This window comes from Vombatus ursinus, unplaced genomic scaffold (assembly GCF_900497805.2).
Source record: "Vombatus ursinus unplaced genomic scaffold, bare-nosed wombat genome assembly UNPS02014779.1, whole genome shotgun sequence".
NCBI classification, from domain to species: Eukaryota; Metazoa; Chordata; class Mammalia; order Diprotodontia; family Vombatidae; genus Vombatus; species Vombatus ursinus.
In genome coordinates this window covers 50,884,456-50,896,472 of record NW_020954557.1, presented here as the reverse complement: position 1 = coordinate 50,896,472, position 12,017 = coordinate 50,884,456, and the positions used below count along the sequence as shown (strand labels likewise).

At 35.9% G+C, this 12,017-nt stretch overlaps 1 protein-coding gene across 1 annotated transcript in view; it reads right to left on the bottom strand.

The window, feature by feature from the left end:
- The window catches only part of LOC114045693 (sodium channel protein type 2 subunit alpha-like), a 158,082-nt gene that overhangs the window by 99,714 nt on the left and 46,351 nt on the right, over positions 1-12,017 (bottom strand). The window contains exons 2-5 of the mRNA XM_027865797.1: positions 7,542-7,809; positions 5,666-5,784; positions 4,888-4,977; positions 1,178-1,306 (exon numbers count right to left, since the gene is read on the bottom strand). Of these exons, the coding sequence (XP_027721598.1) occupies positions 1,178-1,306; positions 4,888-4,977; positions 5,666-5,784; positions 7,542-7,754 (551 nt within the window). The 5' untranslated portion in view covers positions 7,755-7,809. The remainder of the gene's footprint in view (positions 1-1,177; positions 1,307-4,887; positions 4,978-5,665; positions 5,785-7,541; positions 7,810-12,017) is intronic.

The window sequence follows — 12,017 nt, the reverse complement described above, 5'->3', positions numbered from 1 at the left end:
TTCACTTCCTTGAGCCTCGGATTCCTCATCTGAAAAAATGAGAGGGTGGGGCAACACGATCTCTCAAGGTCCTTCAAGTTAAGAATCCCATAAACTCACAGCAATCCATTTATACAACTGAAGGTAGTAGTGGTGTTGATGGTGGCAATAAAAATATTCTTAGTTTCCTACATAAGTAGGTTGTCTGGAAAAATGTAATAACTATCATTGATGTAGTGTTTTAAGGTTTGTAACCACTTTAGAGCTGTTACCACATTGATTGTCATAAAATCATGGTTAATAAATGCTTGTACTTGCTCAGCTCACTTGCTATTTCACTTGATCCTCAAAACAATCCTATAGGTACTGTAATAAAACTCATTTTATATATTAGGCAGGAGAGATAAATGACTTGGCCAGGGCTATCCACCTAATAAGTATTTGTGTCAGGATTCAAACTCAAGTCTCCTGTCTGCAAATCCAGTGCTCTACCCATCACAATAGCATGAATGCTTTATATATACTGCTATTTCTTTGGTGAATAGATTTAATCTAAATAAATGAATATCCAATATTTATTGCTGGGACAGCAGATAAAAAAATTAATATATCTGCCTCCCAACTAACAAAAATCTTTGACAAAAAAAGGAAAATATGCATCTTTCAAAACAATGAAAAATAAGTTTGCTACCTGCATTAAATTCAGTATACACATACTTAAATTATGCAACTTTAGAGTAGTAGTCCAGAAACTTTTCTTGGGTGTTAGTCTGCATTTTAGGATAATTGTTAGTACTTAAGAAAGGTGAACTAACAGAAGGATCAAGAGGCTAAGAACCAAGGGCTCAGTGCCAATTACTCACTGGATTCTCATCGCATTTTCTCATGTCAACTTGGACAATACACAGTACATAGTAATTTCCCCAGATTTAAAATGTCAAAACAAACAACCCCCCCAAACCCTAATCCTTCTACATATTATAGAAGTTGCTTATCCAAATTCCAAGGATTAAAATCGATAATAAATATAAATCAGCTGGAGTTCATTAAATGTATCAAATGGAAAAATGAAGGTTTGAATACCATGGTTCATGCAATATTCTTTAGTTGTAAAAGTTTTATATGAAGAAAAATCCCAAACCTTCAAAAGCTTTTTTTTTAAAAATCATACTGTTTATTGTCCATGAATCTTACTTACGCCACTGCGAGAATAGGGATATCAAACAAGCTCCAGGGATCATTGAGGAATGTGAAAGGTCCTACAATGAAGCCTCTTGCCAAGATTTGTATAAGTATTTCAAAGGTATATAGTCCAATGAAAGGTAACCTGAAAACAAGTATCCACAAGTACATTAGATGGAAGAATGACACATCTGCAATCATGAAATAAATCTATGGAAGCTAGTGTAAAACTCTGTAACAAATGAGTGCCTTAGAAAGACCAAAGGCAAAATCTTTAAGTAACTACACTTGTTCCTAGCCATCTTCTCCACTACTACCATACCAAGAGTTGAAATAATACCCTGAAGGTCAAGAAATGCTCAGAAAACTTTAGGTTTCAAGGGAAGGAACCAAAATTAAAATTAAAAAAAAAAGGCAGAGGGGAGGATGCATGTGTAACATATTATACTATTACTAAGATAAAATATTGGTGAAGATGCTATACTATGCTATACTATGAACACTGGCTATATGGAACTCGAGCCATTGATATGAACAGAATTTGGATTATGGGCAAGGATAAGCTCCTAAGGAGTTCCCTTTCCCACAAAAATATGGGAAAAACTGAAGCTTAATAGGCAAATTATTAATTTCCCTGTAAAAGCACCAATGATAAGACTACTCTGGGGAGGCAGAGTCAACATGATAGAGGAAAGGCAGGAACTCCTCTGAGCTCTTCCCAAAACCAGTCAGAACACTTTTAAATAATGCCCTCAAACAAATTCTGGAGCAGCAGAACCCACAAAAGGATGGGGTAAAATAACCCAACCAAAGACAGCAGGAAAGGTCAGCAGGAAAGGCCTGTTGTACCTGGCAGAGTGGAGCACAGACAGTCCAGTGCAGGCCATGCCAGTGCAGATCAAGACCCAGCAAATCAGGAGTAGCCCTTAGGAGCAACTAAATCAGCAGAGGTAGCAGATGTTTCCATAGTTCTAAGCCCAAAGACAGTAAGGGGGTCAAACAACTGGTCGGAAGTAGATTACAGTGATTTCTTTGCTAGCACTAAGGCAAGCACAAAGTTAAAATTCCTATATCCAAAGATTTAAATAAAAATATTAATTGACCCTTGGCCATGGAAGAGCTTCAAAATGTTTTTAAATATCAAATTAGAAAGGAGGAGGAAAAATTGGAAAGAGAAATGAGAGTGATGCAAGAAAATCATGACAAAAGAGTCAACAGCTCGGTAAAGGAGGCACTCTGCTGCTTTACCCATACTCAGATCTGGGTCACAGTCCTGAGTGCAAGGAGGAGGAGAAGGTCACCAAAGTTTGGGGCCATAGTAGAGCAATGACCCTTATCATAGTTCCAGGGCAGAAAAGAGTGCTTGTGGTCACTCAGACCACAGCACAGGCCAGAAATTAGTAAACACACCTCTCACATCATACCACTTTGGAAGAACTGAAAACTTACAGGTCCCTACAAGTATTTCTGAAAACAGTAACACAAAATCCCTGAAGCTTGGGACAACGTACCTTCACCCTGGAAGTAGAGCCCCACTTTAGCAAAGAGTTAAAAGTCAAGATAAAGTCTGGGGAAATGAGCAAACATCAGAAAAAAATCCTGACCATAGAAAGTTACAATGGTGACAAGGAAGAGCAAAATAAACACTCAGAAGAAGACAACAAAGTTAAAACTCCTACATCCAAAGCCTCAAGGAAAGTATGACTCTCCTCGGTCATGGGAGAGCTCAAAAAGGATTTTAAAAATCAAGTAAGAGAGACAGAGGAAAACTCTGGAAGAGAAATGAGAGTGATGCAAGAAAATCATGAAAAAAGAATCAACAGCTTGTTAAAGGAAGCACGAAAACTACTGAAGAAAATAACACCTTAAAAACAGGCTAGGCCAAATGGTAAAAGAGATGAAAATACAATGAGAATGCCTTGAAAAGAACAACTGGCCAAATGGAAAAAGACGTACAAAAGTTCACTGAAGAAAAACCTCCTTAAAAAGAAGAATTGACCAAATGGAAATGGAGGTACAAAAGCTCAATGAAAAAATAATTCCTTAAAAATTAGAATTGAGGGAGTGGAAGCTAATGACTTTATGAGCCATTAAGAAACAATAAAGAAAACCAAGGGAATAAAAACAAAATACAAGACAATGTGAAATATCTCACTGGAAAAAATAACTGACATAGAAAATAGATCAAAGAGGGGTAATTTTAAAATTATTGTACTACCTGAAAGCCATGATCAAAAAAAGACCCCAGACATCATCTTTCAAGAAATTATCAATGAAAACTGCCCTGATGTTCTGGAACCAGAGGATAAAATAGAAATGGAAAGAAGCCACTGATCACTTCTTGAAAGAGATTCCAAAATGAAAACTCCCAGGAATATTATAGCCAAATTCCAGATCTCCCAGGTCAAGGGAAAAATATTGCAAGAAGCCAGAAATAAACAATTCAAGTATTGGGGTGCTACTCTCAGGATAACACAACAGTTAGCAGCTTCTATATTAAAGGATTGGAGGCTTTGCAATATGATATTCCACAGTGCAAAGGAGCTAGGAATACAATTAAGAATCACCTACCCCCATAAACACAAAAACAAAAACAGTATGATTGTTCATGGGGAAAAATGGATATTCAATGAAATAGAGAACTTCTGAGTATTCTCGATGAAAACACCAGAGCTGAATGGAAAATTTGACTTTCAAATTCGATACTCAGAAGCATAAAGAGGTGAACAAGAAAGGAAAATTGTAAGGGACTTAATAAGGTTAAACTGTTTACACTCCTACATGGGAAAATGATACTTGAAACTCCTAAGAACTTTCTCATTTTATTAGGGAAGTTAGATGGAGTATATATAGACAGAGGGCACAGTTGTGAGGTGAATATGATGGGATAATATCTAAAAAAATAAAATCAAAGAGTGAGAGAGAAATGCACTGAGAGAAAGAGAAAGGGAGAGGTAGAATGGGATAAATTATCTCACATAAAAGAGGCAAGAAAAGCTTTTACAGTGGAGAAGCTGGAGGAAATGGTGGGGAATGTTTGAACTTTACTCTCACTGGAATCGGTTCAAAGAAGGAATAACATGCACACTCAATGGGGTATAGAAATCTATCTTACCCTACAGGACAATAGGAGGGGAAAGGAATAAGAGAAGTGGGGGTAGAGGGAATAATAACAGGAAGGACAGATTGGGTAAAGTGCTAGTCAGAAGCAAAAAACTTTTCAGGAGGGACAGGGTGAAAGGAGAGAGAATAAAATAAACAAGGAGGAAATAGGATGAAGGGAAATGTAATTAGGAATCATAACTGAAAATTTTTTGAAGCAAGTTTCTACGATAAACTTTATTTTTCTTTCTTTTTTTTTGGTCTATGTTTTCTTTTACAACATGACTTATATGGAAATGTGTTTTCCATGACTACACATGTATAATCTATGCCAAATTGATTGCCTTCTCAATGTTGGGGGGGAGGGAGGGAGAGAATTTGGAATTCAAAATTTTAAACATGAATGTTTAAAATTGTTTTACATGTAAGTGGGGAAAATAAAATACTAACTAAAAAAAAGACTACTCATGTTTCTGAGAGTAAAAATACCTAGATAGTATTTCAACTAGATCACAAGGGAAACAGAAACACAGAAAATAGAGGAATCAGCAAATTTATGTAAGGGAAAGGAATTCAAGGTTCCATTTATAATATGCATTTTTAAAAGGTATTTTGCTTACTTACTTTAGAATCTTTGCCCAGCTTGGAGATGTACGCATTGTCAAAAATAAACAGTTGATCATAAAAGTGCCCATGATAAATATGTTGAATAGGGTAGGTAAGAATCAAGGAAAATAAAATTATAAATCACGTTAGAGATTTCCTATATATGCACTCGGGACACTAATCTAAAAGCTGATAGCCTATAATTTCTCACTTTAAAGAATTACCAAATGACTTTCAAGAATTCTTTTCTCTCAATTTTCACAGTCATGGATACTATAATAGATATCTGAAATGTTTTCCAAGTTGACCGCTGGCATACCCATTTATCAGGTCAGTGTATAATACTGATTATAATCATGAGAATGATGATAATAATAACAACGAGCACTTATGTAGCACTTTGAGATTTGAAAAGCACTTTACAAATATCATTTAAGTTTTTATCCTCACAGCAAATCTGAGAGGTAGGTACTGTTATTACCTCCACTTTATCAATGATGAAACTGAAGGAACCAGAGGTTAAATGACTTGCCCAGGGTCACACAGCTAGTAAGTGTCTGAGGCGAGATTCAGTTCTTCCTATCACCAGGTCCAGTTTTCAATACAGTACATTACCTAACTACCTTTTGTGTTTTCCTAGTCAATTAAAATACAATGAATGAACTAAAACCACATATTCTTTTAGAGTGGAAAAAAGACTAAAAGCAACATTTGTATTATGAAACAGAGTTGTATTAATTTAACATTTTTTTTGTTAAAGCAGCAACACTGCCAATGAACCCCTAGAAAAGGATATAAGTTTACTAGAACCTTAATAGATAGTCTTCTAATCAAATTGAAAGGAGTTAAAATGTGTAAGGCTGGAGTGGCACTGAATCTGAAGATAGTTTTCCTTTCATTCAATACTAAGAAAGTCTATAGGAGAAAAGATAGAGAATGAAATTAAAAATTAAAACTTTTAATTTACTAACTTTTAACATATCCATTTGTAGTCTGCATTGATCACTGTTGTTGTGGTTGTTGTTCAGTCATGACCAACTCTTTAAGACCCCATCACGGAGTTTTCTTGGCAACGATACTAGAATAGTTTTCCATTTCTTTCTCTAGCAGATTTAGGAAAACAGAGGTTAAATGACTTACCCAGGGTCACATAGCAAGTAAGTGTCTGAGGCTGGATTTGAAATCAGGTCTTCCTGACTTGAAGCCTAATGTTCTATCTACTGAGCAACCTACCTGTCTCTGATCATTAGTTAGGGTCAAATGAAATAAATATGGGCACATACACTGCTTTATCACTGGAAAACACTTTGAAAATGTGGACTCATAATACATTAGGGCTAGAAAAGTATTTAAAGACTATCTAATCTATTACTTTGCCAAGAAAACACCAGATGGGGTCACAAAGAGTTGGCCATGCCTGAAATGACTGAACAACAAAAATCTATTACTCAGTCTGAAGGGAAAGCAATGTGTGGGTTAGTTAAAGGAATTAGGGATATTTAAACTTGAAAAGATAAAATGATGAATGTATTCAAATATTTAAAGGACTGTGTCATTTAGTATAGGGCCTAGATAGGTTTTATTTGGCCACAGAGGGCATAATTAGGAATAAGGGGAGGAAATTGCAGAGGTGAATTTAAGCTTGATGTAATTAAAATGTTTCTAGCAATCAAAGTTGTACCAACGTGGAATGGGCTGGCTCAGGAGATAATAGGTTCTCACTTTAGTAGAAGCCTTCAAGCAAAGACTTGGCAGCCACTTATATATGTTATAGAAATACTCCTTTTCTGATATTAGCTCAACTAGATCATGAAATAGACTGCCTCTGCAGGTCATAACTTCCTCATCAGAGATGTTCATACAGATCTTAGGATCATAGATTTAGAACTGAGAGGGACCCTTAAAAGTCATTACATATATGTGTGTATATATATGTGTGTGTGCCGCACACACACACATAAGTTACTCTCATTTTGCAGGTGAGGAGATAAAGTCTCAGAGAAGTTAAATGAGAAAGGTTGAGAGGGAAACTTATATATGTGGTTTAGCAATGTCTGTGGGTAGGATAGAACCCAGATTTTCTTAACTTCTGATAGCACTCAACTATGCTATCCACTGTAACAAATTAACACTCTTTCATAAGCTGGTATCATATCATAGAATCACAGATTTAAAGGAGTTTTTGAAGATTGTCCAGATATAAAATTATAGGATCATAGATTTTGAATCCAAAAGAACGTTAGAGATCATTTTGACTCCATCCCTTATTTTTCATTTGAGGAAAATGGGGCACAAAGATATTAAATGGCTTGTTCAAGGGCAGACTGGGAGTAGGTAGAAGAATATAATTTAAACCTAGGTCATTTGATTGGAAGCAGGATACATAAGCATCCAACTTGGGTTACCACTAGACAGAGCAGACTAGAACTAGGTCAGTTCCAACCTCCACTCCCATTATACTTTAAAAGCAAAGGAATCAAGATATCAGTTACAAAACCAATTTTGATTAAATATAAGAATATAAGATTGATGTAGTTCAATATTTACAATAGTTCAATACTAACAACTTTATTCAGTATTTCCATCAAATACAATCATATTTCAATCCAAATCCTTTCATACATGAAGGGTAAAACAAAAACATTTTCACTATGGTCATAGGAAATACTTACATTTTTATTCCAGTAGTATGGGTCCAGTTCTTCCAAGGGCTCTGATACCATTTCTGGAGGAACATCTCCATAAATAAATGGCAGCTGTTTACCCGCTTCCAAGTCACTTCTTGGCTCCAATCCTTCTTTATCTTCCTCATTCCTTCTGTCAGCTTTGTGTTCTTTAGCAAGAGATTTTCTGGTGAAGTAAATGAGGTTGGTGTGTTTTGCCATTTTTTTTTTTTGGTTGGTAAAATTTTAATTCTCCTTCACTGCTTGTATGAGATTTCTACACAAAAAAAGAAACAGGGAGAAACTTAAGATATACCTATGAATATACTTAGAAGTAAAAATATTTTAATAGTGATCAAAAATACTATCAGATTCCAATTTTTAATCAAGGTTATCAACTGGAAGGAGAATGAATGTTCTACCCAGAGTAACTAAAAGTTGTAAGTAAACAATATAAATTAGGAATCCACACATTCCAGTGACTTATCATTCACCTCTTCCCAGTAGCTATATTTCAGTTTGAACATTCCTAAGTATCGTTTTAGACTTTATGAAATAAATGTGTCAATTTTTTCTTGCTTCAATGTGGTTTTATAATCACTGTTATGTCTTGTCTACTAGTTTGGTTTTTTTTAAAACATGCTTTATCTTTCTGAGCAGATTATAATTTTTTCAAGCTAAAGGTCAAAGATTATGTCATACTTTGTAAAGATTCCATATAGGACTTTTTGTTTATCCTACTGAATTCATTACATCAGGCCTGGACTGGGGATTCTAAGTGTCTCCACATGGTCTTCCTTTGCCTCCAATCTTTCCCTATCCATACTGCACACAATTGTCAGAATAATAATTTTCAATTCTCAATTCAATTCTCAGTAAATTTCAGTTCTCAGTGAGCATGAGAACCTTACTTGTACTCTCAGAAAAAAATATTTTCCTTATTTTCCTCTCATTATTCCTTTCTGTCAATCCATGTACATCACCCCAGTACTTAGCAAAGTGCCTGGCACACTGTAATGTAAATTGACTGATTTATTTTCCTTCAAGACTCAATTCATTATCTGGCACTTCCAAAGAGTTATTCCTGATAATTTTCACCTAAGGACTACTGGTTCCTGTGAAGCAAGTTGTTCTATTCAATGAAATTAGTTTTCACATAATTAAGGTAGGTATTATTAATTGTATTCATAAAAGAATCTTTAAACCAAGAGAACATTGTACACAGTAACAGCTATATTATGGGATGACTGACTTTGATAGACTTGGCTCTTCACAACAACGCAAGAATCTAAGAAAACTACAAAAGATTCATGATGGAAATTGCTATCCATTGCCAGAGAAAGAAATATGGAGTCTGAGTGCAGATGGAAGCATAGTATTTGCTCTCCTTTTGTTGTTTTGTTTTATTGCTTCATTCTCGTGCTTTCTACCGTTAGTCCTATTTGTTATTTACATCATGACTAAGGGGAAAATATGTCTATCAGGAATGTATATGTGGAGCCTATATTGGATTGTACACCATCGGTGGGGGGGGGAGATAAATGGAAGGCAGAGAAAATTTAAAACTCAAAATCTTATGGAAGTGAATGTTGAAAACTAAAAATAAATAATTAAAAAAAACCTTTATATGTCATGCCTCATGGAATATTTGTTACAAGTAAAAATGCATCCTCATGAGGCCACCAGGATAGCCAGAAATGCAGAAAGGGATTTCAACGTCCATCTAGTACAACACACACCCAAAAAGTGATCAAACACGCACACATTTTTGAAAATCCTCAATGAGTGGAATCTACTATTCCTTGAGGGATTCCATTCTACTTGGTATGGCAATCACTTTTGGGAAGTCTTTCCTTATTCAAAACTAAATTTGCCTCAACTTACTTTCTTTGTTAATAGGGTGATTTCAATGGAGGAAGCGCACTGAATTGATATGACTACGGTGTGCAAAACAAACATCAATAGCATTTTAAAAAATTAACATTTACTAGCAAGCAGATCCTCTTGTTGCTTAAGATTACGTGTCGTCATGAATAGCAAAACTTCATTAGCCTGGACACAGGAGTACCTTCCTGTTTATTATACCATATAGTTGTGACATCCAGTTGTTTAAATATGCTATTTATCTTGTGTTATTCCTTGCTTGTAATATGTGTGGTCTGTTCGTATCCACCATGTGCTTCTCCATTGTCCTTTGGGTGACCTTCCTTCTTCAGTTCTTTTGAGACTAGTATTACACTACACATCTGTATATCATCATCAGAAGCACAGTGGTGTTTTGTTTTATTTTTTAATGGGTCATTGTTTCAAAAAGACACTTGAGATCATTACAAGAAGCTTGAAATTTTCCAAATGAAATTTAGCCCTCTCTTCTCCTGTTCAATTTGGGACAAAGCTCATTGTCTATTTCTAATGTCTATGTTTTTCTTCCTTTTTGCTGTTCAGTTGTTCAGTCATGTCTGAATCTTCATGGCCCCATGGACTATAGAACACCAGATCCTTCTCTCCCCCAATATTTCTAGAAGTCTGTCCAAGGTCATGTTAATTGTTTCTATGATACTTCTCTTCCATCCTCTTTTCCTTTGGTCTTCAACCTTTTCCAACATCAGAGTGTTTTCCAGTGAGTCCCATTGGCTCATTATGTGGCCAAAGTACTTAAATTTCAGCTCAGTATTTGACCTTTCAGTGAATTGCCTGAATTAATTTCTTTCAGTAGTGATTGATTTGCTCTCCCTGCTGTCCAAGGGACTCTCAAAAGCCATCTCCAGAAACACAATTCAAAAGGGTTGATTTTGTAGCACTCACCTTTCTTAATAGTACAGCTCTCATAGCCATACATTGCCATTGGAAAAGCCATACCTTTGATTATACAGTCCTTTGTTAGCAAGGTAATGGCTCTACTTTTTAGGATGCTGCCTAGATTTGTCATGGCTTTCTATTCAGGGAGCAAACATCTTTTAATTTTATGACTATAGTCTCTGTCTGCAGTGATCTTGGAGCTTAAGACTATAAAATCTAACACTGTTTCCATTTCTTCTTTCTCTTTGTCAGGACATCATGGGACCAGTATACTATGTATATATACATATACATATACACACACACACACACACACACACACACACACACATATATGTGTGTGTATGTGTGTGCGCATATATATGTATGTATATATGTGTGTACGTATACATACATATATATATATATATGCACACACATACATACACACATATATACATACAACTCCTTTTCCAATCTTAAACCAACCAGTTGTTCCATGTTTGATCCTAACTGCTTCTTGGTCCACATACAGGTTCCTCAGGAGACAGGTAAGATGATCTGGTACTCCCATTTATTTGAGGACTTGCCACATTTTGTTGTGATTCACACAGTTAAAGCCTTTACAGATTTAATGAAGGAAAATTAGACATTTTTCTAGAACACTACAATCCAAAGAATGTTGGCAATTTGGTCTCTAGTTCATCTACCTGTTTGAAAACCAGCCTTCTCTTCTGGTAACTCTTGGTTCACATATTGCTGAAGCCTAGCTTGCAGAATCTTAAGCATAATCTTGTTGGTGGGTGAAACGAGAGTAATTGTTTGATAATTTGAACATTCCTTGGCATTGCCCTTCTTTAAGACTAGGGTTTTTTTCTTTTTTTTTTCATTTTGGTAAGGCAATCAGGGTTAAGTGACTTGCCCAGAGTCACACAGCTAGTAAGTGTTAAGTGTCTGAGGCTGAATTTGAACTCAGATCCTCCTGACTCCAAGGCCAGAGTTCTAATCACTGCACCACCTAGCTGCTGTAGGACTAGGATTTTTCTAAGCTAGTGCTATATGTACTAATAGGCAAAGTGTATGACAGTTCAACTGCATAAGTCTAACCAAAAGGCATTCTTCATCAACTTGGTTTTACCTGTCAGTCATGTCAGACTCTGTGCCTTCATTTCCTTGGTAAAGATACTGGAGTGGTTTGTCATTTCCTTCTCCAGCTCATTTTACAGTTGAGAAAACTGAGGCAAACAGGGTTAAGTGACTTGCCCAGGGTCACATAGCTAGTAAGTGTCTGAGGCTGGATTTGATCTCAGAAAGCTAAGCCTTTCTGACTCTAGGCCTGGCACTCTATCCACTGTGCCACCTAGATGCCCTGATTTAGCCTACAGGATCTTTAAACCAGGGCTGAATATTTCAAGTCTTACATGAATAATGTCATCTACTCCCCCCCCCCCAAAAAAGAAGAAGAATCTTTAAGACCTTGACAGCTATAGGCAATCTGTATTCAACTTGGACTCTATGCTGGACTTCTTCCATGACAACAGCAGGCACCTTTGACCAGCAAAGATTTGTTTTATCTCATTTGGTAATAGTCAGAAAGTTTTTCTTTTTGTTTGTTTTTACAAACGGATTTTTGTTTCAAGGAATCTTTTGTGATTTTCACACATCAATGGAAGAATCCTTTTGGGAAAGCATTTCAGGCACTGTTTT